Source organism: Crocodylus porosus, unplaced genomic scaffold, assembly GCF_001723895.1.
Source record: "Crocodylus porosus isolate Cpor-Errol unplaced genomic scaffold, CroPor_comp1, whole genome shotgun sequence".
In the NCBI taxonomy this organism is placed as follows: domain Eukaryota; kingdom Metazoa; phylum Chordata; order Crocodylia; family Crocodylidae; genus Crocodylus; species Crocodylus porosus.
In genome coordinates, this window is record NW_017728916.1 from 27,034,449 (window position 1) to 27,060,957 (window position 26,509).

General features: G+C 44.0%; 2 protein-coding genes across 2 annotated transcripts in view; both read right to left on the reverse strand.

Annotated features, from left to right (window-relative positions):
* DNAH9 (dynein axonemal heavy chain 9) overlaps positions 1-9,036 on the reverse strand; it is a 388,028-nt gene extending 378,992 nt beyond the window's left edge. Inside the window, exons 1-4 of the mRNA XM_019536510.1 lie at positions 8,606-9,036; positions 7,391-7,613; positions 4,886-5,052; positions 918-1,788 (exon numbers count right to left, since the gene is read on the reverse strand). Coding sequence (XP_019392055.1) covers positions 918-1,788; positions 4,886-5,052; positions 7,391-7,613; positions 8,606-9,024 — 1,680 coding nt within the window. The 5' untranslated portion in view covers positions 9,025-9,036. The remainder of the gene's footprint in view (positions 1-917; positions 1,789-4,885; positions 5,053-7,390; positions 7,614-8,605) is intronic.
* Positions 9,019-26,509, reverse strand: part of LOC109311083 (dynein heavy chain 9, axonemal-like) — a 50,852-nt gene continuing 33,361 nt past the window's right edge. The window contains exons 7-10 of the mRNA XM_019536513.1: positions 25,182-25,437; positions 23,409-23,650; positions 20,383-20,518; positions 9,019-9,324 (exon numbers count right to left, since the gene is read on the reverse strand). Coding sequence (XP_019392058.1) covers positions 9,026-9,324; positions 20,383-20,518; positions 23,409-23,650; positions 25,182-25,437 — 933 coding nt within the window. The 3' untranslated portion in view covers positions 9,019-9,025. The remainder of the gene's footprint in view (positions 9,325-20,382; positions 20,519-23,408; positions 23,651-25,181; positions 25,438-26,509) is intronic.

The following is a 26,509-nucleotide window of genomic DNA, read 5'->3' on the forward strand; positions in this document are numbered from 1 at the left end:
GAGAACCTGGTCAGACAGACAAGGACAAAAGTAAGAAAGGAATGCAAGATGATATAAGGGGAATGGTTGGACAATTGTGGGTGTAGCCAGGATTACTGTGCTCACCCTCAACAATGGTTTCAGCACTTCTTGCTATTAACAGCTACTGCAAGTTAAAGCAGCCCACAGACTACTCCAGTTTATACCAGGGATCATGTACTCCACACAGACATGGTGGTAGCTAAGTGAAAAAGCAAGCTTTATACTCTGACATGTCAGTACCTAAGAATATGAGCTTTATCCAACTCAGACTAGGTGTGTGCAGTCCAGATAAAGACCAGGAGCCAACCAAAAATACTTTCTTAATTGGAAACAATTTCTTTTTGGAAACTCCTTTAAAAGTCACTGGAGAACAGTAAAATTCTTATATAACGGGTTTGTGTTCTCCCTGTCAAAGAATAAATAGAAGAACAACTGGCCCAGCTGCATGTAATTGCATTTTGAAAGTTCCTGTCAGGACTGTCTAGTCCAAACTTTTTTGTTTTCTATTTGCCTATGTAATTATCCATATTTCCTCCTCTGAAGTAAATGGAAGAATGTGTTTTGTATAACAAATAATGCTGGCAGCCTGGCATTCACATAAAGAATTTTGTATTTGCATAGTACAGAGAAGAAAAGGGGAGCCCATTAAGGGTTTTCATCCTTGTGGAATCACCCAATAAGGAAACACAGCACAACTTCCATTATGGAAAAGCTATGTGGCTTGCTAGATAAGCTTAGGCAAATAAAAGAGTTACCAGTTTAAGTAGTAAATGTTAAGTGGCAAGCCCTTCTGTGGTTAACAGGGTAATTCCAGCAACTTGGGTTCAAATAAAGAAGATTGTCCTATATGCCTTCCAAACTGAAAGAAACATGATTTCTGTTTTTCTGATTTTTACCTCAGGGAGTTGTGCCCGGATATCTTCTGAGCCTATGAATATGCTTTCCAAGTGAGACCATGTACGCTGCACTTCAAACCAGATAGAAATGACAGAGTCTGCTGCAGACAGCTTCTTTTGCCATCCAGATACTTCCTCCAGGAAGAAGGCAATATACTTGGAAGTCATTAGATTCTGCAGCTGTACCTGGTTGTCTTCTAAAGTTTCAATTAGATCTTCATCAGATTTCAACAAGGGAACTTTTGTCCGGGGGTGAGGTTCATACTGGAATTCCATGCTGCTCCAGGTTGTTTTAAGTTCTTTTAAGACCTTTTCCATGCTCATTTCCTTAACTGCTTTATCCACAATGCTGCGAACCTGATCCTCAAAGTTATGGAGGTTGAGTTGCAGCAGATCAGCCAGAGTAGTATCTGCATCCATGGTGAATTTCACACCTGTTGCCTGCATCAGCTGGTTCCAATGCCTTTCCCTAATGGCGAGATTCTGAAGTTCTGCCACAGCCCTCAGAGATGTCAGGGTGTTCTTTACCCTATTGTCCAGCCCAACGAAAGCGTCCCACGCCCTCATTTCTTTATCTAAGTTTCGAATATCTTTAGCAAACTTTTTGCACTCAATGTCCATGTTTTCAACATTAATATCCTTCCATTTTGTGGTCTGCCAATCGTTGATGCTCGAGTCTACAACAGAGATCATATCCCAGAGTTCCTTGAGAAGACAAACTTCCTTCCTGCATTGCTTTAGCTGTCTATAATCTGGAACACCGACTTCAAACAAACCAGCTGATTCATAAATTGAAGCCATGGTTGACTCCATTTGTTTAATCTCAATGTGGTTTGCATCCAGTATTTGGTAAGGATTTTCAGTATCAAACCTAGAAAGAATTATTCTCCATAAGTAAGACTATAATCACTTGTAAACAAAATATAAGCCAACTGGTTTATGCGAGACAAAACAGAGATGAAACAGCTATAACTTGTTCCACTGGATACTCCACATAGTGGTACTGACGTTCGGCTTCAAATCATGAGGTGCCCTCATCACTTACCCTGAAAGTCAGTGATTTTTCTACCTTTAATTTCTACAAAGAGTAAATTGTGTGATAAAAAGTAGTGAAAAGGAAAGCAACATTGTAAGCAACATTTTTAGCTTCTTATGGAAAAATAACCCAAAAGCAAGTTTCCCTCTTTGTGTCTAGTTATTTTTCAGATACCTGTACCTGCTGTCACTTTGAGGTACAAGTTACTGGCAAAAGAAACTAAAATGTTAAGGTTCTTGGAACATGTCCATTTAATGGCATGATGGGATCTGATCCCCAGTCCCAACAATTGACCCCGTCCCATGCCACACCCATATCAGGGGGGACAAATTCTGGGATCAGGGATGAGAAGCTGCACCCTTTGTACTTACTAGTGCAAAGGGAACCCCAGGATAATGATCCTAGGCTGTTCCTGCACTGGCAAGTTGAAAGCCAGGTGCCCAGAGCTCCACATAACCTGGGGCTGCCCCTTGGGCCAGGGCAACAATCAGCTGACTGCTGTCTCCCCACTCTCCCTCCCCCATCCCTGACAGTCCTAGGTCCAGTTGGAGAGCTGGGGATGCCTGCATTGAGACTCAGCTGATTGTCAACCTGGGCAGCAGACAGGACTGGGGCTGATTCAAGCCCCTGAGCTGTCCTGGCTGAGGCTGACAATCAGCTGTTTGTCAAGCTGAGCCTGACAGCCCCCAGTCCAACTGGTCCTCAGCCCCAAACATTTCAAGGGCTTCCCCAACCAGGGAGTTTCAACCATGCACCTGGCAACTCCAATGGGGCATTCTGGGGCAGCTCCAGTAGGGCTCCAGATACAGGGGGATCAGAGGCTCCTGGCACAGGGAGCTGAAATTTATGGAGTTTCTCATCCCTGAGCCCTGAATGATTTATACATTACTCAATCATTGATTTAAAAACAGAAATAACCTAGGATCAAGGACTGGAATCCTGGTTTTCTCTGCTTCTTGGGAGAGGGAGACTTATCACAGTGCTATCAAGTCAGGCTCCCCCTTGTTTGTTCTGCTTCTGACCTCAGTATTCATGCATTCTTAGCCATCTAATGGCCTGTCTTCAGCAGCAGGGATGGGGAATCCCATAACTCAGACTTTTCTATAGCATGGCAATTAAAGTGAGATGTGAAATACAGACTTATACCCTCATGATCAAAAGTGCATAAAGCTCAGGTCTCGGAGTTCCTGGAAGATTATTCTAAATATCGAGCCATTATGTATATAACTGGCATGCACTATGGATGGCATATTTTTCTTTTCCCATTGTTCATAGAAAATTTTTAGCACTTGCATGTCAGGGCTACATGCCAATGAATAAAATGGCTCTGGGCAACTCTGCAACTACATTGATCAAGTGCAGTAACAGCCATAGCCTGTACACATTTTCTGTGGATATGTACACCAAACTTAGATGCCTGCAAATGGAGCTGGCTAGAACTTGCATCTATTGGTCTTAGCCTCTGGAAGGAAAAGTGACTGTGTATGTGTTCCCACAGCTAACAGCCTAGGGCACATGTTGGGGGGAGACAAAGGTCCTGAATCCTATGTCATCCTCACATAGATGGGATTTGAACCAGGGATCTCTCTGACTTCCCAGTACAGCACTCTAATCACCACAGGTCAGTCATTTTGCAGGGCCTTCTCCAGTGCTCCTTTTGAAGTTGAACTAGTATCATAATCCTTGAGGAAAAAAAAGATAGAGGGCAGTCCAGAAGCTTCTGACCCACTGGGTGCATTTACACATCTGCTTAACTGCACAGTAAACTAATTTGCTGCAATAAGCATCACAGTCTATAGAGGACAACAGATGTATCAGTGGCATATCGGGTCAGCACCAATACAGTAAGAACTGCTACAGTCCCTTCTACAAACAGCCTAGTGGTTAGAGCACTTGCTGAGGCCATGGGAAATCTGGGTTCTAATTCCCTGCCCTCAGCCTCATGGTAGTTTCAAACCTCCTTCTAGAACAACATCCATGTCCCAAAGCTACAACTGTTAGATTCCCTCTTGCGTGTTTTCCTTCTATCTCCTGGACACTTTTCCTTTTGGCTGCCAAGTGGCTTATCGTCAGCAGGACAGGACATGCCATCCTGCCTGGTCTGTGGTCAACTGATTCAGATAAGGGACATCAAGATTCTCTCAAAGGGAAGTGAAGCTATTATCTGAGTCCACAAGACGTCTCCTGACTTGAGTAGGTGCTCTAACACCTTGACTGCCAGGTAAAACAGAATGTCATTGGATGACTTGGATGCCTAAAAACTGTATAATTTCAGTTATGCATTTTAGCAATGAATTCTACCCTTAATGGGTCTTAATGCCCATGAATCAGGTGCCTAAACTCCAAGGAGGAGCAGAAGCTCAGACCCTCCTCTATGCCTAACATCTCCCACTGGCTTGCTCATTGCCAATAGGTGCTATGAATCACTTCTTGGTGACGCCTAGCTCTCCTCAGTTGCTGCATAAGGATTCTAGGTCCCTAACTGTCAATTCAGATCACCTTCCTGGGGCAAGATACACATTTTTAGGCATGCTGAAGCATAAACAGAGATATCTATACTGCTGATCAGGATATTACCGTAAATCATATAAAAGCCACGATTCTACTCCTCAAAGTGACACCAGTCCTTTCCTATGCATCAGTCCTTTCCGGACACTGCTCCTATGTACACCAGTCACTTTTGAAAATAGGACTTAGACCCCAAAATCATTTGAAATTTCTGAATATTTTAAAAATAGCTTCACTGAATCCAACCTCTGAATAACACAGGACAGGGTCCCCAGAGAGAGGACATAACACATATCAACTCTGGCCTTGTAACCAAATAAAAAGAGAGAAGTAAATGTTAAAATATCTGCCCTTAAGGGCATCTTAGAAATGTCCTAATAAGGCTTTCTCTCTGTGATTCTTGTCATGCCATTTTTTATCATACCTGAATGGTGCCTCTTTGCGAAATTTTTCTCTAAATTTATGCTGCTCAACATCAAATGCTGCACAGCCCTTGCGAAGAACTGTCACTTCATTTGCCTGCAAAGGAGCCACATGCTGTTTCACAGTTATTGCCAGCTTCTTTATGTTGTTCCATTTTTCTGGCAGCTCCTACAAACAAAATTTAAAAGCTGGCAGACACTATTTTCCACTTGATATAATATGTATCTGATCTCTTTATAGTTACAATGCTGGAAAAGCACAAGACTTACTTTCTTACCCAATAAGGATAGTTTTATCATTATATAAAGGCAAACACATGACTTTTACTAAAACAGAACTGAACTATTCCACCTTGAAAGTTAAGAGCTTCCCCCCTCCCTTTATACACATACAAACCTTCTTTGTTCCAAAATGCCCTGTTTAGTTTTCTATATCTTGCTTCCATTCTTTTTTTTATTTTTATGAGGCCACTTCCCTTATTCCATTTCTTTTCCCAGTACAAATCACAATAGGAAAATAATGAGGAAAAAAAAGAACAGTTAAAACAGAACTTTGGACTACTTTTTTTTTTTTGAACCCATTCTCTGTCTCACACTACTCAAAACACTTGGGCCTGCTTACCAGTTATAATATCTCCAACCACATGAACTACAAAAGCACCAGCCTGTCTGGTAGACAGGTGCTCATTCAAGAGCAGACACAGGGGTATGAGGGTGCAGTGATGTGGTGAAGTTGCACCCCGCCTTCACCACTGAGAACACCAGTCGCAAGTGGTGAATGTATGTGTAGTAAGCTTACCACACATGCATAGTGCACTCGCTGCCATCACCACACCCTTCTTTGCAGCATCTTGGAAGCATTACGTTAAGAAACATTACATACTGGATACATTACATTAAGAAACATATCCACTTCTCTTTCTGTACTGAAAAGATAGCAATCAGTGCAGGTTAACCTTGCCAACCATGGTTTTGCCAACCACAGATTTGACTATCCACGCTTAATATTCCATATACCATTTTGGCTACCACAGTATACAGTTTTGAGTAACCACAGTTTTCCATGGCCATGAATCAGCCTGCCACCTTCCCATAAGCCTTTTGTCTTGCCAACCACGGTTTTGCCAACCATGGGAACTTTCAGGAACCTAACCTCAGGGGTTGGCAAGGGAAATCTGTACTTTATTTAGCTGTATGAAGCCAGCAGGTTGCTGGTAAGAAAAAATACTTTTGTGGCTCCAATATCCTAAGGAGAGCTTTGGTGTTTCAGCTTCCTTACAAAGAAATTATGTGCTCTATTTACTATAATCACAAAAATTCAAACACTAAAAAAGGGAAAAGTTTAGTCAAAGCCAAGTCTCATACACAGCACAGCTCTCCCTGGAGAACAAAAACAGAATTATCATTCCATAAATTTATAATAGAGGGGCACTTTTTAGAAAGCTCTTGCTTTAGCTCTAATGACCAACACAAGGGCTGTAATGGGAGCCGTTTAAATAAGCCTTTGGTTAGGTATTTTTTTATTTTAATAACTTAGATAACATGACTCAGAGCACCTCACAATCTTTAGCATACCCCCACAGCTACTCTGAGTGATAAAGATCTATTACCTATGTTTTAAAAATGGAGAACTGCAGCTCAGAGTGATAAAGCCAGGTTCTTAAAGGCAGCTTGGCAGTATGATTTTGAACAATGTCTAGGTTCCTATCCACATGTTTAGGTACCTAGCTACCCATAAAAGCCTGCCCTTGGTAACTTAACCAAGGTCAGTCAGAAAGCACTTGGAAGATGTAGGAACCAAATACACATCTTCAGAATCCAGAGATTTGTCCACACTATGGAGCTATTGCTGCTACAGCTGTAACAAGATAGCTATGTTGGCAGATACTCCTAGGAGAAATGTGGAAAAGAGTTTTCTGCATGTATATATCACACTTGCTAAGCTGTAGAAAACCTTTTCCAGTAGCATACCTGTATCTTGATGAGCTTTGTCTGCATAAATCTACATCAGTAAAAGGATGTGATCTCTTCACACCCATAAATAACATATCTATGTCCAAAAAAATTGTAGTATAGATAAGACCTTAAACTAATGCTCTGAACATAGGCATTACCACCAAGCACTACCACCCTAGTACCACACTCATAAAAATGGCTCATTGGACCTATAAAAATAATTATAAATCATATCTAATAAAGGGTTGTACTTTAAAAATGTATTATGTTCTTCAAGAGGAATTGTTACAAGTTTTGACAGCCAAAAGCTATGCCTTTCATAAGAAACAAAAGACTTTATCTCTATTTTAAATGAAAATCTCAATGCAACATTAAATAGCGCTGCTATGACCCATCCACAATAGATTTTCTGCAACCCAGTTGTCAAAAGAGTCTAATCAATGGCTAATATTAGCAGGTGGTTAAAAATTAAGTAACATAAATGTATGCATCTTTTAAGTAAGTGTCTATTATTTAGTACTTTTGTATACTGGTCATTATTCTGTACCAACCTCAAGTTGTTTATATACTTCCTCTGGCAGTTCTTGCTCATATATCTTCAGTAGTTCAATGGTTTGCTTTAAGGGCTCAAACATCTCATCAGTACTACTCTGTCTTTCTTTAACAGCCATCAGGTGACCCATAATCTCTACCAACCCATCATAATCTCCTTTTTCAACTTTTTTGCCCAAACCTCTATCAGCAATTTTTATAAACTCTTCAAGGTCAGCCAAACTAAAAAAAAAAGGAGAAAAACAGTTAGAGCAATTTATATTTACACAGGTTATCAGCTTTAGCCCAGACATTTGGATTGGTACAAAAATCAATAGGAATGGTCATTTGAAACACTGGCTATCTTCCTTCCTGTCCAATTCCTTCAACTGGGGCTTTAAAACTGCAGCTCAATAAGCCCTTACTTACATGCTTAAGTCCCATGGAAGTCCAAGGGACTTAAGCTCAGCTTCAGATGCTTTGCCAAAGAATAAAGTGGGCTGCTGAATCAGGCCAAAGGAAATACTTCAGGGAAAGACAGACAGTTTTTAGTCATGACTGTCCAGTAAGTCACATAGTCTTTCTTTCTTCCTGACTGGACAAATGAGTACATCTTTCCAGCATTTATCATATGTGAATTTCTAATTCCTTTTCAAAGCTCCTCAATTTTGCACTTATGTCAACAAAACTAGATAAAACATCCATAAAAGGAGTGAAGACAAAACAGCATATGCAAAGAAAGTTCATTCAAAAATGTCAGAAATGTACGTTAAATGTTCCCATGAAACAGCTTGTAATATTAGTCTGCCTTTATTGTTGGGTAAGCTGAAGTGTGTACAGGATAATTACAAATCCCTACAATTAGACAGAAGTAATAAAAGAGAAAGAGAGAGATTGTGGAAGGTGACAGAGTAATTACAGCAGAGGAGTGAAGAAGTAGAAGTAGAACCTAGGAATCCTGATTCACAACTCTATTCAGCCACTCAGGTGCACTGGACATCTAGGCTTAGTTTCAGTCAAAGATCAAATCAGAAGTGACAGTCTCAGAGAATGGAATACATAGTGGATCTAATGGAACTGCCAGTCCATGACACTATGGATGGACACTACAATTGTTTGTACTTCAGTTTATTAGTTCAATGGACAGAAAATAAATGCCTCACGGTTCACTATAGAACTTTGGACAACACCCAACAGATAGAGGTCTGGAAATGGAGCAAAAAAGCATTTGTTACCTATGTGTGACATGTTCAATGAGGTGGTGCTTAAACATCAGGCTCCACCTTTTGATTATATTAAGCAGAGAAGCTTTAAAGGGCCGGGCATCAATTTTCATCCAACCATCAAAAACATTCATCATCTCCAGGCGGTTGACTTCATCATATATCTTTTCATATGAGTCTATCTGTTCTTTGAACTGTTGCAATGTGGGAGGGGTCTCTGGAACACCATCTTCAGCATGGGCTTCAATTTCTGCTGCAGTAAGGACATGCCCATACAGCAGGAACTGGCGTATGAATTCTTTCCTGTCATCCCCATAGAGGTATGAGTAATGGTCAAAGGAACTGCGGTAGTCACAGCAAATTGACATAATGTTCTGAACACGCTCCATCAGGTTGTGGCGCAAGTCAGCTAAATCGCTCATGTCCTCCATATCAGCCTGGAAAACAAATGAAAGGTGCTGTGACTTTATGATGATCTGGAGCAAATTTTGCACAATGCTGCACAATGAAAGAATGTCTGACAGAACACGGGACCTGATAATGAGGGAAAATGCTGTGCTCAGTTAGTCTCGGTACCAACGATGAGATTCGATAGATGTCGTTGATGAGTCCTTCTATGATGTCATAAAAGCCATCATTAGCACCAGGGTCCAGAGAAGGCTGGAATACCAAATCTGGCTTCACCAAATCCAGTTGTACCTCAAATAGGGGGGCGAGTCCTGCCTTGGGATCTAATGGAGCAAAACAGATAATGGAATCCAGGTTCAGGTATGAAGAGAAGTGAGTTTATTTCATCACCACATATTCCCAATCTCTGTGTCTAGAAAGGAACCATTTCAATCACAGTGAACACTTTTCATGACCAAAATGTTAAAAATAACTGGTTACAATCTATTAAGGAGGAACTGGGTGGGATAAGAGGCATATGGAGAGTGGCTGTCTACATTACAGACACCATTACTTGTTTTAGAGTTCCTGGTAACTTAGAACTGCAACAGTAGTAAGTAGACTTAATTTATTTCTTTGCATGACATTAGTGAAACTCATACTGAAATATGGTACACAATTCTCATTTGCATATTTCTTAAAAGACGTTGAAACTGGTGGAGGGTACAAAAGGGAGTCATAAAATTACCTGACAGAGGGGAAATGTCCTGTAGGGAGTGATTAACACATCTCACTCTGTTTAGCTTACAACAAAGAATACTGGATAGATTCAACAGAGGCAAGCAGTGAGGAAAGCCAAAGCAAAAATGGAGCTTAGGCTAGCAGCAAAAGTTGAGGATAACAAGTCATTCTTTAAGTTCATAAGAAGCAAAAAGAAGGTACAGGGTAACTTAGGGACCCTTCAGGATGAACTACGGCAACTGGTAACAGATAGGATGGCCAAAGCAGAGCTTCTAAATTATTTCTTTGCATCCATGTTCCAGGACACAAATACAAATATGCATCCCACTGGGACCTTAGGTACGCCCAGTATAGATACGAACCCACCAACTGTCCGAGCTGACTTAGTAAAAGGGCACCTGGAGGGGATGAATGTATTTAAGTCAACAGGTCCCAATGATCTTCATCCTAGGGTACTTAGGGAATTAGCTGGAGTCACAGCAGAGCCACTGGCACAACTGTTTGAGCACTCGTGGTGCTCAGGACAGGCCCCAGAGGATTGGAGAAGGGCCAATGTGGTCCCTATTTTCAAGAAGGGGAAGAAGGAGGAACCGGGTAACTATAGGCTGGTTAGTCTCACCTCTATCCTCTTCAAGACCTTTGAGAAAATTGTTAAGGATCACATTTGTGGGGGGCCAGCAGGTAAAATGATGCTAAGGGGCAATCGGCATGGGTTCATAGCAAGCAGATCCTGCATGAATAACCTGGTTTCATTTTACAACCGGGTCACAAAATGCTTGGATGAAGGAATAGAGGTAGATGTTATTTACTTAGATTTTAAAAAGGCCTTTGACACTGTCACAGCCAATTCTGATAAATAAACTAAACAGTTGCAATGTAGATTATTACACAGTCCAGTGGGTAAAAAATTGGCTTATGGGATGCACCCAGAGAGTGGTGGTGGACGGGTCAGTTTCTGCCTGGAGAAATGTGGGCAGCAGAGTCCCCCAAGGCCCTGTCCTAGGACCAGTACTATTCAATATCTTCATTAATGATTTGGACGAGGGAGTAGAAAGCACTCTGTCCAAGTTTGCTGATGATACCAAGCTATGGGGGAAGGCACACAAACTAGATGGCAGGGAGTGAATCCAGGCTGATTCGGACAGGCTGGGGAAATGGGCCAAACAGAATAGGATGCAGTTTAACAAGGATAAGTGTCATGTGTTGCACCTGGGGAGGAAGAATCATCAACACTCCTACAGCCTGGGAGGTACCACTCTAAGTAGCACAACTGTGGAAAGGGATCTCAGAGTCATAGTCGACTCCAAACTGCACCCTTTCTTGCATAAGTAGGTGCATCACAAACATGAGGTGATACTTCCCCTTTATGGTGGCATTGGTCAGGCTGCAGCTGGAGTACTGCGTCCAGTTTTGGGCACCACACTTCGGAAGAGATGTGGATGGCCTGGAGAGGGTTCAGAAGAGGGCCACTTGTCTGGTTAAAGGCCTACAGAAAAAACCCTATGTGAGAAACCTAAACCTCTTCAGCCTCCACAAGAGAAAGCTGAGAGGCGATCTCGTGGGGGGGCCAGTAAGAAATAGGGGATACAATGTTTATCAGGGTGCCTGTTAAGGTAACTAGAAATAATGGCCACAAACTGGAAGACAGCAAATTTAGATTGGACATCAGGAAAAAACTCTTTACAGTGAGGGTTGCCAAAATATGGAATAAGCTTCCAAGGGAGGTGGTGCTGTCCCCTTCCTTGGAGGTGTTGAAAAGGAGATTAGACAGACACTTGGCTGGGGCCATCTGACACCAGTACTCATTCCTGCCCAGGGCAGGGGGTCAGATTCAATGATCTAATAGGTCCCTTCTGACCCTAACATCTATGAAACTATAAGTCATGCCTGACCAACTTGATTGCCTTCTATAATGAGGTGACTGGCTCTATGGATGCGGGGAGACTGGTGGATGTGGTCTGCCTTGATTTTAGCAAGGCTTTTGATATGAACTCCCACAACATGCTCCCAGGCAAGTTAAGGAAGTTTGGGCTGGATGAATGCACTGTAAGGTAGATAGAAAACTGGCTGGAGCATCAGGCTCAGAGAGTATTAATCAATGTCTCAATGTCTAGATGGCAGTTGCTATCAAGTAGAGTGCCCCAAGGTTCAGTCCTGAGCTGATTTTATCCATGTCTTCCTTAACCTGGAAGATGGCATAGAGTGCACCCTCAGCAAGTTTGCAGATGACACCAAGCTGCGGGGGGAAAGTGGATATGCTGGAGGGCAGGGCTAGGATTCAGAGTGACCTAGACAAATTGGAGGATTGGGTCAAAAAGGAGTCTGATGAGGTTCAAAAAGGACAAGTGCAAAGTCCTGCACTTAAGACAGAAAAATCCCATGCACCAATACAGGCTGGGAGCTGACTGGCTGGGCAGCAGTTCTATAGGAAAGGACCTGGGGTTACAGTGGACAATAAGCTGAATATGAGCCAGCACTGTGCCCTTGTTGCCAAGAAGACTAATGGCATACTGGGCTGCATTGGTAAGTGGGTTGCCAGTAGGTCAAGGGAAGTGATTATTCCCCTCTATTCAGCACTGCTGAGGCCACATCTGGAGTGCTGTGTTCAATTTTGCCTCCCCTCCCCCTCCTACCCACCCATACACATGCCCACACTACAGAAAGGATGTGGACAAACTGCAGAGTCCAGAGGAGGGCAACAAAAAAAGGGGGGGGGGGGGGGCAGGGGAGGGAGGCTAGGGGACATGACTTATGAGGAAAGACTGAAGGAATTGGGCTTATTTAGTCCAGAGCAGAGGAGACTGAGAGGGGACTTAATAGCAGCCTTCAACTACCTGAAGGAGGGTTCAAAAGAGGATGGAGCTAGACTATTCTCAGTGGTGGCACATGACAGAACAAGGAGCAATGGTCTCATATTGCAGCAAGGAAAGTTTAGGTTATATATTAGGAAGACTTTTCCCACAAGGACGGTAGTAAAATACTGCAAATACTGCAATAAGTTACCTAGAGAGGTGGTAGAAGTTCCATGCTTGGAGGTTTTTAAAACCTGGCTAGACAAAGCTTTGGTTGGTATGATCTAGCTGGGGATGGTTCTGCTTTGAGCAGGAGGTTGGACTAGATGACCTCCTGAGGTCCCTTCTAACCCTAACTTTCTATGAGTCTATTAGTCGGTGATTGAGAGATGACGTGATTGCAATGTACAAGTATCTTCTCAGGGAGGAATAATCATATACCAGAAAGCTCTTTAGTCCAGTAGAGAAGGTACAAGAAAAATAGCTGGAGCCAGAAAATTCAAATGAGGTACACATTTTTAATGATGTTTTAATGGTTTCATTGGAAAAATTATCAAGGGGGGAGAAGAGAATCTGTTTCTTGATGTCTTCATACGAAGACTGGATGCTTTTTTGGACGATGTACTTTAGCACAATCGGGTTATTAATCACAGTATAGGGTTAACATGATTAAATGTAATGACCTGTATTATACAGGAAGTTAGACTAGGTAATCCAATGATCCATTTGGACCTTAAATTCTTGAGGAAGAAGCCACCTGGTATGGCAAACATGGTGAATCTTTTAACACAGTGAACCATAGGTTCACAACAAACAAAAGAAACACAATTCATTTCTACAATCTCTGTACTGCACAAAACCGTAGTGTGGATGAAGTGAACCAACTTCCCTGGGTCAGGCCATTGACCAGTTAGTAAACTGGGCTGTTGAGTCCCCTCTACATATGAATAAAAATGAATACCACTCAGTGCCTATGGATAGGAGAGATGCATTTTGTCAGGGCCTGTTCCACAGAAAAAGCCTCAGACTGTGCCTCTCCATGTTCTCATTAGTACTGTGTATGGTGCTGCCTAGCCCTCATTGTTAGCGGTTCTTCTACACAGATTTACCTCCCTCTCTCCAACTTATCTGGTTCCTAAATACATCCTGACAAACAGCAAGTCCACAGTTATGACAACCAAGCAATATCAGTGTGAACCTGGTGGCAGAGCCATGCTGCTAGCCAGCATGTCCACAGATGGCATGTGAGTAGGCAGGCACACTCACTCCCTTTCATCATGCTAGGATCACTGGGACCTCTGCCTCATCCAGGGAAAAGCTCACTGCACCTTATTTTACTGCTATGTAAGCTTACAGTGTATTAATAGCATGTGGAGATGCACCCACTGGGAAGACTTCCATTGACTTTAATAAGGATCTTCACTATAGAAAGTTAGGGCCTTGTTAGATGTTGCACTTTGAGCTGCTCGAATGTTGAACAGTGTGTGTGCTACCTCAGGTTTGGAGCAGTCACACCTTAAGGCCAAAAACTGTCTCTGACTGTCCCCGACCTGCACCGCTGTGACTTGCCATGAGACGACTACTGGGCAGGGGTCTGACTAGGAGCCACAGCTGTGACTTGTCCCCCACAGGGCAGCTAAGCCAGGACAGGCATCTATCCCTGCTCCATGTGAGGGTATGCAAGACAGTTGGCTTGGTGCCAAAACTTCCTCATGGGCAGGAAGGTTCTAAGGGTGGAAAGCTTGTCCACACAGAATAGGAGGGTGAAGGAGGGGATACTGCATCCTGGCATGCTGCAACTTGGGTGGCTCATTTCTGGGGAGTGGCCAAACATTAAGGACACAAGAACTGGGTAACACAGATCAGAAATAAACCTGCCCTGAAGTGGCATAACTTTAAGCTGCCTAAAGTGTGGCTAACTAATTTCAGGTGTTAAAGCGTGGGAAATCCTGGAGTTAAGAGCTCCAGGAGTCAACTACAATTAATTGTAACAAAGCACTTAATGAGAGCAGGTTTGAAAGCAGGGGTATTTCACTCAAAAAGTTAACCTTAAAATGGAACCCCAACGTTTTTGGTTTCAACTGAAAAAGTTTTCACTGAAAAGTCAACATTTTCTATTCAGCAGAAATTTTCCTTTCAGGAAAAAATTCATTTCAGTAGAAGCCCAATTTTCTATTGCGAAAGAGATGTAATGGAAAGCTTTCAGCTATGTCTTCTCTCCCTCTCATTCTCATCTTCTCTCCCTTTCACCTGCCACATCTTGGTGTTAAGTTATTCTTTGGGCGTATGGATAGTATCTAAAGTGATGGTCCTAACTGACAAGGGTTAGTCTTCTAAAGGGCTCCACCACCTCTACACTCTGCTCCTTTCCTCTTGGATGATGAGTCATCCTTCTCTCCTGACTATGAGTATGGGTACCCGGCTTGAGGCTTCTCCTTGACCCTGTTAGGATGCGGACTGCATGACGGGTCGATGACCGTACCATCAAGTCAAGTCTCTTCCCCTGGCGTGCTCTGGTCTCACTAGGATTAATCTTCCCTTTCTCTGGGATTGGTGGATTCAGGATGAAGAGGTCTCCACCTGTCCATCTTGGTGGTTTCCAATCAGGTGACGCACTAGAACTCAGGTGTACGTCTTATGACTTAATTAACTGTAACTCACATGTTACCCACCCCGCCATCCGGCATTACTTATCTCATGCCATGAGTCAAGTCAGTCACTCATGGCTGCAGTATCCCTGGTATCCCACGAGGGTTTGGGGTGGGTCTTGGTTACAGCAGTCTTCCTTCTTCAGGTTTGCTGCAACATCCCCTTTCCCTCTTGATGCCAAATGCTGAACCTTCCTTGGGGCTTCCTCTTGAGCCAATCAGCACCAGCCCCCAGAGTCACATGTTCTCTGGACCCAGTATGTAATCTGAGATTTCTCTCCAGGCTCCTTTTAGCATGCTGGAGAAGCACAGTCCATTCAGACCCAGCTGCGTGGGTTCCCATCCCCCAGTGTTCTTCCCTACCATGCCGGGAGGTGCAGCCTGCCTGGCCCCTGCCAGGTGTGTGTCCCCTCTCTCCCTGCCTGGAGCTTCCCTCGTACTTTGGGGAAGGGTAGCTCACCCAGGCTCTGCTGTATCCATTCCCTACCCCAACAGCATCCTTCTCCAGCACACCAGATGGCACAGCGTACCCAGACGCTGCCGGGTAAGTTTTCCCCAGGAGCTTGTTGCCGGTGAACCAGGAAGGCATGGCTTGTCCAGACCCTGCCGAGGAAGTTCCCCCTGCAGCATGGCCCTTCTTTCAGAGGTCTAGCAGGGGCTGCATCCCAGCCACTGCTACATGGTGGATAGAGGAATGACCTTCAGGGAAGGTGAGCTACAAAATAAGCAGGGTTAAATCTGATAAAGAAGCAGTGGCTGACCAAATGGCTGCAGCTCCACCATGATGTGGTGGAGGCAGCAGATGGCAACACTCTCTCTCCTGAAAAGCTACATATATTCTCTGACAGTGCTGTGACATGGTGAGTACAGGTTGCCACTATAATAAGTTTATCCAGCCCTGAGCCATAGGTCTATAAGTCCTTAATGGTGGAGCAGGCAGAAGATGTTAGAATTTCAACAGTTGGGAAGGCTGACAAGGACTGCAGTGGAATGAGATTGTTTTGGTCTCCTTGCCATTGGATTAAGGTCCCATTCTGTTGATAACCACGTGAAAGCTGATGTTCAGCAGCTTCTCCACAATAAAAGAAATGATGCCCAAGTGTCTTCCATGAAAATGGCTTTAACACACTTTTCAAGTCCTTGATTGACCAGCTGGTAATGACAGAAGCAGGATTGTGAGGCCTAGAAGCTCCTAGCCATGAACTGGTATGAAGGTGGCAGTTACAAGAAGGTCATCTAAGACTTGGATTTGCAGGCGTGTGATTTGGCAACTGAACTGTGACTGAGCAGCCCATTTTAGGATCTGCTCTGCTCAACCAATCTAGGGAGGGGGCTAGAAAAAGTGCCCTAAAAAGAGTCTACCTAAACACCCTTTTCCTGACTGGATAACTATGTCCAGTGGCATTACCTTTACTGTGGTCAAAATCAACAAAGACAAACAATATTTTTGGGGATCTGGAACATCAGGACCCTCATGGACAATTTTAATAGTAAATGTCCAGAGTGCCACACTTTAATTGTGGCTTGAGAACTCAGGCAACACAGTATTGACATCACTGCAATGATTGAGACCCAGCAAGCAGGAGATGGCCACTCAAAAAAAAAGAGAGATATCTATACCATTTTCTAGAAGGGTAAACAGGAAGGAGATCATTGACTTCAGGAAGTTGGCTTTGCCATTAACAATGAATTCATAAACCAACTCAATGAGTTCCCTATCAAACTTAAACTGGAAGGGAGTCAACATGCCAATGTAATCAGTGCATATGCCCTGATGCTGCTGCTGATGAAATCAAGCAGGAATTCTATGCCAACCTTGACCGAGTCCTCTCTGATGTTCCAGAGGGAGACAGACTTATTCTGCTCATGATTTCAACACCAGAGTTGGAAGGGACTTGAACCTTTGAAACAGAACTATCAACAAGGTGGAATGGGGAAAATCAACTCCAGTGGCATTCTCCTCTTGACCAAATGCAAAGCACATAGACACACCATCACCAACACCCTGTTCTGCCAGAAAAACAGGTACAAGACATCACGGGAACACCTGTGATACAAGCACTGGCATTTGATTCACTGCATCATCATTCACACCCAGGATTACAAAGATGTCCACAACACCCAAGATATGCTAGGAGCTGACATTTGCTGGACCGATCACAGACTGATCCACTAAATTGTCACTCAAACTGGCTCCCAGACAATGGATGCAGCAGAAGCAATGCCAATGTCAAAGGACTCAAGAACCCAATCACAAGACATCTTCTACCAGCGCCCCAACAAAAAATTGGTGAATTACAATTAATGGGAGAACGACAGCAGTGCCTGGGGTGTCTTCAAGTCCATTGACATCTGCAGCTGCAAACAGATGCTTGGATTCATTAACAGGAAACATTAAGACTGGTTTGATGATAATGACCAGGAGAACCAACAGTTGATTAACCATAAGCGCAAGTCCTTTTGTGTTTTACTAAATGCCATCAACTCCAAGCAAAAGAAATTGAATCATCAACAAGCCAAGGCAGAGGTCCAAAAAAGGATCCATAATATGAGGAACAGGTGGTGGGAAGAAAAGGTAAAGGAGATTCAACATCTTGCTAACATCCATGATATGCATGTATTGTTAGTGCCACCAAAGCCTTCTATGGTCTAAGCACTCAAGGACCAACCCCCTTGAGACATAAGGATGGAGGAGACCTGATCAAGACAGGGCAGCCAGCAAAGCCTGTTGAAAGGAGTATTTTGAAGACCTTCTCAGTTGAGACTCTGTTGTTGACAAGGGTGTTTTCAACTCCTGTCACAGCTCCCAGTCAGAGATGATCTTGGAATCCTTTCAACCTATGACAAGGTGAGGAAAACCATCAAGCAAATGAAGAATGATAAGGCATCTGGAGCAGATGGAATCCCTGCCAAAATCTTCAAGCAAGGGGGAGAAGAGCTTACATCACAGCTCCTTCATCTTAAGGATCTGGAATGATGAGGAAACCCAGTAATCTCAGGGATGCCATAATCATGACAATCTTCAAAATAGGAGATAAGTCTGACTGTGGAAATTACAGAGGGATTGCCTTGTTGTCCACCACAGAAAAAAAAATGCAAAATCCTGAACCATCTTCTTCCACTTGCTGAAGACCTCCTCCCAGAATCTCAAATGTTGGTAGGGCTTCAAGAAGCACAACATGATCTTCACTTCTCACCAGCTGCAGGAAAAATGGTCAGAACAGCTTAAACCCTTCTACATGGCCTTATCTGACCTCATGAAAGTGCTTGACTCTGTCACCTGAGAAGCACTGGGCAGCATCCTTATGAGGTATGGATGCTCACTGAAATTCATCACCATTCTTCACCTGCTCCATGATGGTATGTGAGTCGTGGTTCTCACTAACTAATCTATCACAGATCTCTCTAAAGTTAAGTTGGGTGTTAAGCAAGGCTGTGTCAAAGCTCCAATACGCTTTTCAATACTACTTACCACGATGCTACAGCTGACCACCAATAAGCTTCCAGTTGGAGTGGAGCTAAACTACCAATGGATGATAAGCCATTTAATCTCAGCCAACTCTGAGCCAAAACCAAGACTATCTTAACCTCAGTCACTGAGCTCCAATATGCTGCTGATGCTCTAGTACAGGGGTGACCAACCTGTGGCTCCAGAGCCACATGTAGCTCTTCAGAAGTTAATATGCATCTCCTTGAATCTTTACACAAGCACATGGTGACCAGCTTAATGGACCTCCAGGCAATCATTGATCTTTATCAAGGCATACAAGAAAATGGAGTGGGTATGAGGGAGTACGAAGCCCACAAAACTAGCCCTTGAGGCAATGACCAATGAGCACCTGTGGTCCTTTGAGTAAGACCAGGCTTGTGAAAGCCAAGGGCAGTCTCCCTTTTAACATCAAAGTGTGGTGGGTGAGTAAAGGGGAGAGGGCCCCAAAGGGAACCAGATGGGCAAGGTCTGGGTGCCAATCAGGGGGCATCATGGGATGGGCACTTGCTACAAGGAGACACCTCAAGTTGCTGGACAAGTACCATCAATGCTGCCTTTGGAAGATGCTTCAAATCCAGCAGGAACACCAACACACCAACATTAACATCTTCTCACAAGAAAACACATGGAACACTGAGACAGTGATCATTTACATCAACTCTGCTGGCTCCCACACTGCCACCCACCCTTCAGCTCTGGCAGGGGTCTAGTGGTTGCTCCAGTCCCAGCCTGGCCTGGTAGCAGTGGCAGTAGCTCCAACCCAGGCTCTGGCTCCAGGGCTCAGCCAGAGCTGTCACCACTGCAACAGCTGCTGTGTGGCTAGGCCGGGGCTAGAGTAATCACATGCTTCATGTCCCAGGCTGACGCAGTTCTGAAGCCCTGCTAAAGCCAAAGAGAAGCAGTAGGTAAGCAAAGGCTGGGGGGCAGGAAGTGGGGGTACAGAGGTTTCAGGCAAACAAGTAGCAGGGTGGTAGTGGGGGCAGGTGCTGGGGTACACAGGCACTGGCAGGGAGGGAGAAGTGGGGGCAGGCAGGCAGCAGGGGGATAAGTGGTGGAGGGGACAGAAAGCAGGGGATAAGATATGGGGAGGCAAAGGAAAGAGGTCAGGCTGCTTGACTCCCCCACTGCCTGTCTCCCCACTTGTCCACCCATTGCTACCCCCACCCTGTGCCCTGTTACCACCTCCCCCCTGCCATGGCTTTCGTCACTACTGTGGTGCAGGGGATGAATTTAAGATAATTCTCCAATAACTAGATTCTATACATACAATAATTTTCTGTGTATAGAATTTAAATATTGGAAGGTCATCTTAAATTCAAACTTATCTTGGATCCAGATAACTACAGTGCTAGCCTCAAGGTACAGCATGAAACAAAATCAGACAGATAAATATTAATACCTTTGCTTCCCACATTATTCTTCCAACTGGTCATTCCTTAGCCCCTCATGTCTGTGGGCTCACATAGTGAGATTCTCAATGTAGACAGGGGCCATGGCCAGGCACTGTACACATATTTAACAAGCATGCAAGGCATCCTTCTCTCATTTTATACAAAGGATGCCAAAAGTGCACACTGCAGACAGTAACAAATCACCTCACTTCTTCCTAGATATAAACACCAGTGACCCCTAGACAGCAGGCTGTATCATTCTGATTGCACACGCATTTTTCAAACCCACTAAAAGGAGAAAAAGAATGCATTCTGGCCAAAGAAAATGAAACTCAATTACCCGTGTTTTCCAGAAGATACTTCAGTGAACAGTCAATAGCACTGAAGAACCCATCCAGGACCATTTCATCCACATAATCAATGTATGCTTTCCAGGTGTCTGAAGTGGGGTTTGCAATGAATAGGCTCAGGTTTTCCTGAAAAGAAAGGATATGATCATCAAATATAGCTTGACTGAATTTTGGTCATGTTATAGTGGCCTGAAGGAGCGCTGTTCAAATTGAAAAAGCTTGCAGAATTCTGAAAAGATAGTATACCCAGATTCCCTCTAAAATTCACAGGGAGAGATAGACCCCTACTACACGTAACATATATTACACAACTGACTTGTTAACTGTGCAATAAATTTAGACTGGCCACATGTGCAAACTAATTATCACACAATTAAAATGACAGTCCAGCTACAAAAAGAGCCAGCCAGCTATAAAGTTAATGTTGATATTCCCTGGGCCTGGAGGTGGGGAGAGGTGGCAAGTGGCCAGAGCCGGGGGAGCAGCGGGGGAAGGGGGTGGCAAGCAGCCAGAGCTGGCAGCGCTCAGCAGTGGCAGAGTCAGCAGCGCCCGGCAACGCTAGCAGGTGCCAGCCACAGCGGGGCTTATAGAGCACTGACCATGGGGCCTCCCAAAGTACAGGGCCCAGGGCAGTCTCCCTGATTCACCCCCCTAGGATGGCCTTAAGCCAATTTGATCTTCTTTGACATAGTAACTACTTGGGGGGATGAAGGGAATGCTGTGTATACAGTGTATCTGAAGTTCAGCAAAGCTTTTGACAAGGTCCCGCATAACTTTCTCATAAACAAATTGAAAAAACTACAAGATAGATTACTGGCTCAACAGCCACAAGCAAAAGATAATTATTAAAAGGTCCATGTCAGAATGGCAGGAAATGTGATACGAGTGTGTGACAGAATGGGAGCAACCTTGTTGAGCCTGCTGACTGACCATGAACATGAGCTGGGAGACAAGAGTCAATGGGATGGGAATAAATAATGGAGTGGGAGGTGGGAAGGAAATTGGGGTGGAGGAGGGTGGTGAAATGAAGGAAGTCAGCCAATGAAGAATAAAGTAAAATGAAAGAATTTAAAAGAATTTAAAGAAAAAGAGAGAGGAAGTAAATTAAAGGAGGTCTCCTCCTTAGTAAACTGTTTAGTTATTCTGATAAAGTCCAGGATCTTCTGTCATTGTCACTTGGCAGAGTATGTATCTGGTAAATGAAAAAGAAATAAATGCCTAGTATCTTTTACAGAGACTGGAGTCCAGACTTTCAACAATGTTGCCCCAGTATAAGACAATTAAATGAATTCTTAGGCACTAAAAATAATCAGCCAGATAGTCACTCATGCTTAGTAGCTAATGGGCATATCTACATGTGATGCTATGTCGACATAGCTAGTTGCTATGGCGATGTAGCATCAGTGGGTACAAACCGTGATGTCAACACCATGTCACCATAGTGATGAGCTACCTCGCTATAGTGCATTGCTATGGCAATGTAGGTGCTAAAAATAACCATGCGCCGCCAGGATGGCACTCTTAAAGCAAGTACTAAACAATGGCGCAGTTACAACTGTGCCATGGGAGGGGCATGTGTAGACTCCTCCTCCTAAATGCCTACTAGTTTTGAAAATCAGCTCACTTGTTTAGGTGGACTTAAGAGCTCTCAGTTTTTAATATTGAATTTGGAAAAAGAAGTTCTTCCTTTTTTCAAACATCTGTGTACATAACATTTTCAGGTTTATTGCTCTGAGTAGCACTGGACAAGGTTGATACATCTGGTAACTAATATTATATTTTTGATTTTTTTAAACAAATCTCAGTATCATATTTATATAGTATTACCATTAGGATTAAAAAAAACCCCTTTCCATAATACCCTGAGTTATCCTCCCATACTTTGTTAATGAAGAATTTTAACTTCATTTATTTTTCACCATTTATAACATTTGCTTTCAGGGTTTCACTTAACTTTTCCTTCTGATTGCAAGTGTTACATTTTATATCTCACACAGTAGCAATTTCTGGGATTTACCAATTCTGTAGCAAAACACTACAACTCCAAAAACATTTGTCTGTATGTTTTTAATGAAACCGAAAGAAAATATTTCATGAAAGTATTTCATTTTGGTAATCTAGACTAAGAGGGTGGGTCTCTATCTCCCTCTTGTGGATATATACCATAAACAGATTCTTGAGTCTGATACAGCTCTTGCACTAAAGTGCCTGGTTTCCATAGCTCAGAAAGTACTAGTGCATGCTTTTTGGGTCCAGGGTTCAGACTCTAGTAATAATGAACCAACTGATGACGTCACACTGCATATTCATAAATGTTTCATAGATTTAATAGACATTAGGGCTGGAAGGGACCTCGGAAGATCATCGACTCCAGCCCCCTGCCCAAAGGGCAGGAAATCAGCTGGGGTCATAGGATCCCAGCAAGATAAGCATCCGATTTACTCCTGAAGGTGTTCAATGTAGGTGCTTGAACCACCTCTGATGGCAGACTGTTCCAGACCTTGGGGACTCAGACAGTAAAGAAATTCTTCCTTATGTCCAGCCTGAAACGGTCTCACAGTAGTTTATGACTGTTTGACCTTGTCATCCCTTGGGACGCTCTGGTGAACAAACGTTCCCCCAGAAACTGGTGGTCACCCCTGATAAACTTATAGGTGACCATCAGATCACCCTTGAGTCTGCACTTTTCCAGACTAAAGAGCCCCATGGCTCTCAGCCTGTCATAGTAAGGTCCGTTTTCCGGACCTCTGATCATGCGCGTGGCTCTCCTCTGGACTCTCTCAAGCTTCTCCACATCCTTTTTGAATTGTGGAGCCCAAAACTGGACGCAGTACTCCAGCTGTTAATTTGGGACCTAGTTGATTCTGGCTAAGTTATTTGAAAGTGTTAAGGCAGTTACCTCAGTGCCCTTAAGGTTAAACAATTCTAGACACTTGAATTAGAATGGGAAGAGAAACAGACCCTTTGGAAAGAATTCCATTATGGTATTTTCAAACAGCTCTGTAGGACTACTCACCTTCACCAGAGAATGAATCTTAAGCCCAGATTCTTTGATGAGCTGGTAACGCTTTTCCAGTGATTCATGCCTGTCATCCAAACTAAACAGTGATTCTCTTTTCCCATCTTTCCTTTCAAAAATGGGTGACACCCAAGATCTCATGATATTCTGAATCTCCTCAGTATTGTCCTTGGCTTTCTGGACCCTTTTCTCAAGGTCATGAACACTGTCAATCACTTCAGAGATGTGATCCCAGAGGCCTTTCAATAAAGAAAGTTTATTCAATATATTCATAACAATTCAGTAGGGCTCACACTATTCATACAGTCAGTTCTGTTATGGAATGTTTGTGAATTATTCCTTCACAAGAAGTTCCCACAACCATTGCCTGGGTCCCAACTCATTGTGAATATGACAGACCCACCATATCTACTGTCTAGAGTGTAGGGGGCATTTTCCTGCCCTGGCTTTTTTCTAATTCCTTTGTATGCCAGCACTTCATAATAAAGGCATTGCCCACCCTCTGTTTTTTGTCAGCAGCACTGGCAAGCCTGCCATTCCTACTTACTGTGGTGTCCTTTCTGACCAGAAGTTGTCCTTTTGCAAAAAACAGGGTGAGGAGAAGTCACAAATCAAGTAAATCAAGCAACTAAAACAATGGGGTTGGCTAACTAGGTCAGATGTACAGAAGAAACAGGGTCCATCAGACTATTATTTTTCTATGGCTCTCCAGCCTCCCTTATGCTGCGTACCCCTGTGCCCAGAATGCCCAAAGCCTGCAGCACTTCACAGCTCTTCATTCATCACACGTGCAGAGTGGAACCTAGCCAGTTACACCGTGGGGGGAGGTGGGGAAGCCTGCATGCCCTGGCAGTGGGACTGGAGAAACCTGACCCTCAGTTTCAGGAATGGAAGTTCAAGGTCCCCAGCCAGTGTGGGAGTTTCTCCTTTACCCTAAACATCAGCAAAAGCTGGCTAACTTGGAAGATAAGAGGCAGGAGACCTTGAATTTTTATTTTCAAAATGCTCTGTATGAAGAGACCTGGGATTTGTCAGCACTAACTGCTCTAAAACAACTCATGCTCGTTGGATAAAGAAAAAAGCTGCGTTCTAATAGACTGTACATTATTAATCACATTCTTTTATTTCATCCTTCTGAGAAAAAAATCTAAGGGTCTGCATTGACTGTCCCTGAGAATAATCAAGCATCAATGCATGTGCTGTCCTCCTTTAGAGCCTGACTGGTTTTAGAGCTTGGTTCCTGTTCACATTCCATTCTGCTGTGAGAGCAACACTGGAAATAGTACCCAAATCACCCTAGAACTGATGAGTCAGGAACTGTCCCAGCACAAGTGCCTTTCCTTCAGAGACCTCACAACTAAGCTGGACTGCTATGTGGCAGTTAATTCCAATCATCAACTCATGATAAATGGTCACTTCTGGATATCTGCATTATTTACATTGCCCTTGGACAAACAGTCTTCTGAACCTGTAAACCCAAACCACAGGGAAGCAGATATGGGCCTAGAAAAGGAAAATTGTTGGGGGGGGAAGGGGGACAAGGAGCAGGCAGAGAGTATTGTCCTGCACATGCCCTATTGCTGGGTTGGGTAGCAACTCTGCCACTTTGCCAGGATCTGGGAATTTAACCATTTTGTAGGCCTGAGGATGGTGATCAATAGAATATTGCATATCTGGGGCTGTAGTAAACATAGTAACTGGTTTAAGTTCATTTGGCCACTCAATACCTTCTACATTTAACAGAGTGCTAACTAAAGCAGTCAGCCTCACCTTCCATTTTCCAGTTTAGCGTCTCTTCTGCATCTTTCAGATGTAAGTCAATATCATGAAGTTGTCTCTCTATCAGAGGGTATTCTACCTCAAGAACTGTCCTTAGGATCTTGTTGTACCTGTTCACCATCAGTTCCAAGTTAGCCACCAGCTTCCGGTACGATTCCTTGGAGGCGTAGAATTCTGCTGCTGTCTGCGGGATGCTCTCCATCTGGCTTCCTGTCAAGTAACTCACTTCCCTAAGCACTGAAACCAGCTAGAAAAACAACCCAAGATGATGGACTTATTTTTTTTCCTTATTTTTGTTTCTCATTTCATTTGCAGGACAACTCTAATTTGAGAAACTAGCAAATTCCCCGTTAAGAATGACAGGGGCGGGGACAGAGCCCAGCCTCCAGCCCCACTCCCCCCGTCCTCATCCACCCCTCCTCCCCCATCCCAGCTTCAGGCCCAACCCTGCCTCTGCCTCCCCCATCGCTTCAGGCCTGACCCTGTTCCCTGCCCCTCCCCCCCACCACTGCAGGCGCAACCCTGTTCCCCTTTCTGGCGCAGCAGTCCTGATCCTATTCCCCCCCCGCTCACTGTGGCAGGTCCAACTCCGTTTCCACCCCCCACTCCACTGCCGCCACCTCCAAGGAGCAGGGGGGTAGGGGTAAAGCTTGCCCAGCCATCCCCTTCATTCCCCGTGGCCAGCACCCCATGCTGACACCACTAGCCTCACCCCCTCCCCCACCCTGCTCTGTCCCTCTGTCCCTGCCATCACAGTAGCACTCTGCCACACCACTGGCACCTCCTCCTGTCCAGAACACTCTTGGAGCACTCTGATTGGCTACTGAGACAACCAGAATGCGAATAACGCATTAAGGAGAGAAAAAAAGACAGACTGACTAAGGCTTTTCATAGATTTCATAGATTTAATGGACATTAGGGCTGGAAGGGACCTCGGAAGATCATCGACTCCAGCCCCCCACCCAAAGGGCAGGAAGTCAGCTGGGGTCATAGGATCCCAGCAAAATAACCATCCTATTTACTCTTGAAGGTGTTCAATGTAGGTGCTTGAACCACCTCCGATGGCAGGCTATTCCAGACCGTTGGGGCTCAGACAGTAAAGAAATTCTTCCTTATGTCCAGCTTCGAATGGTCTCACAGGAGTTTATGACCGTTCGACCTCGTCATCCCTTGGGGCGCTCTGGTGAACAGGCGTTCCCCCAGATCCTGGTGGTCACCCCTGATAAACTTATAGGTAGCCACCAGATCACCCCTGAGCCTGCGCTTTTCCAGGCTAAAGAGCCCCATGGCTCTCAGCCTGTCGTCGTAAGGTCTGTTTT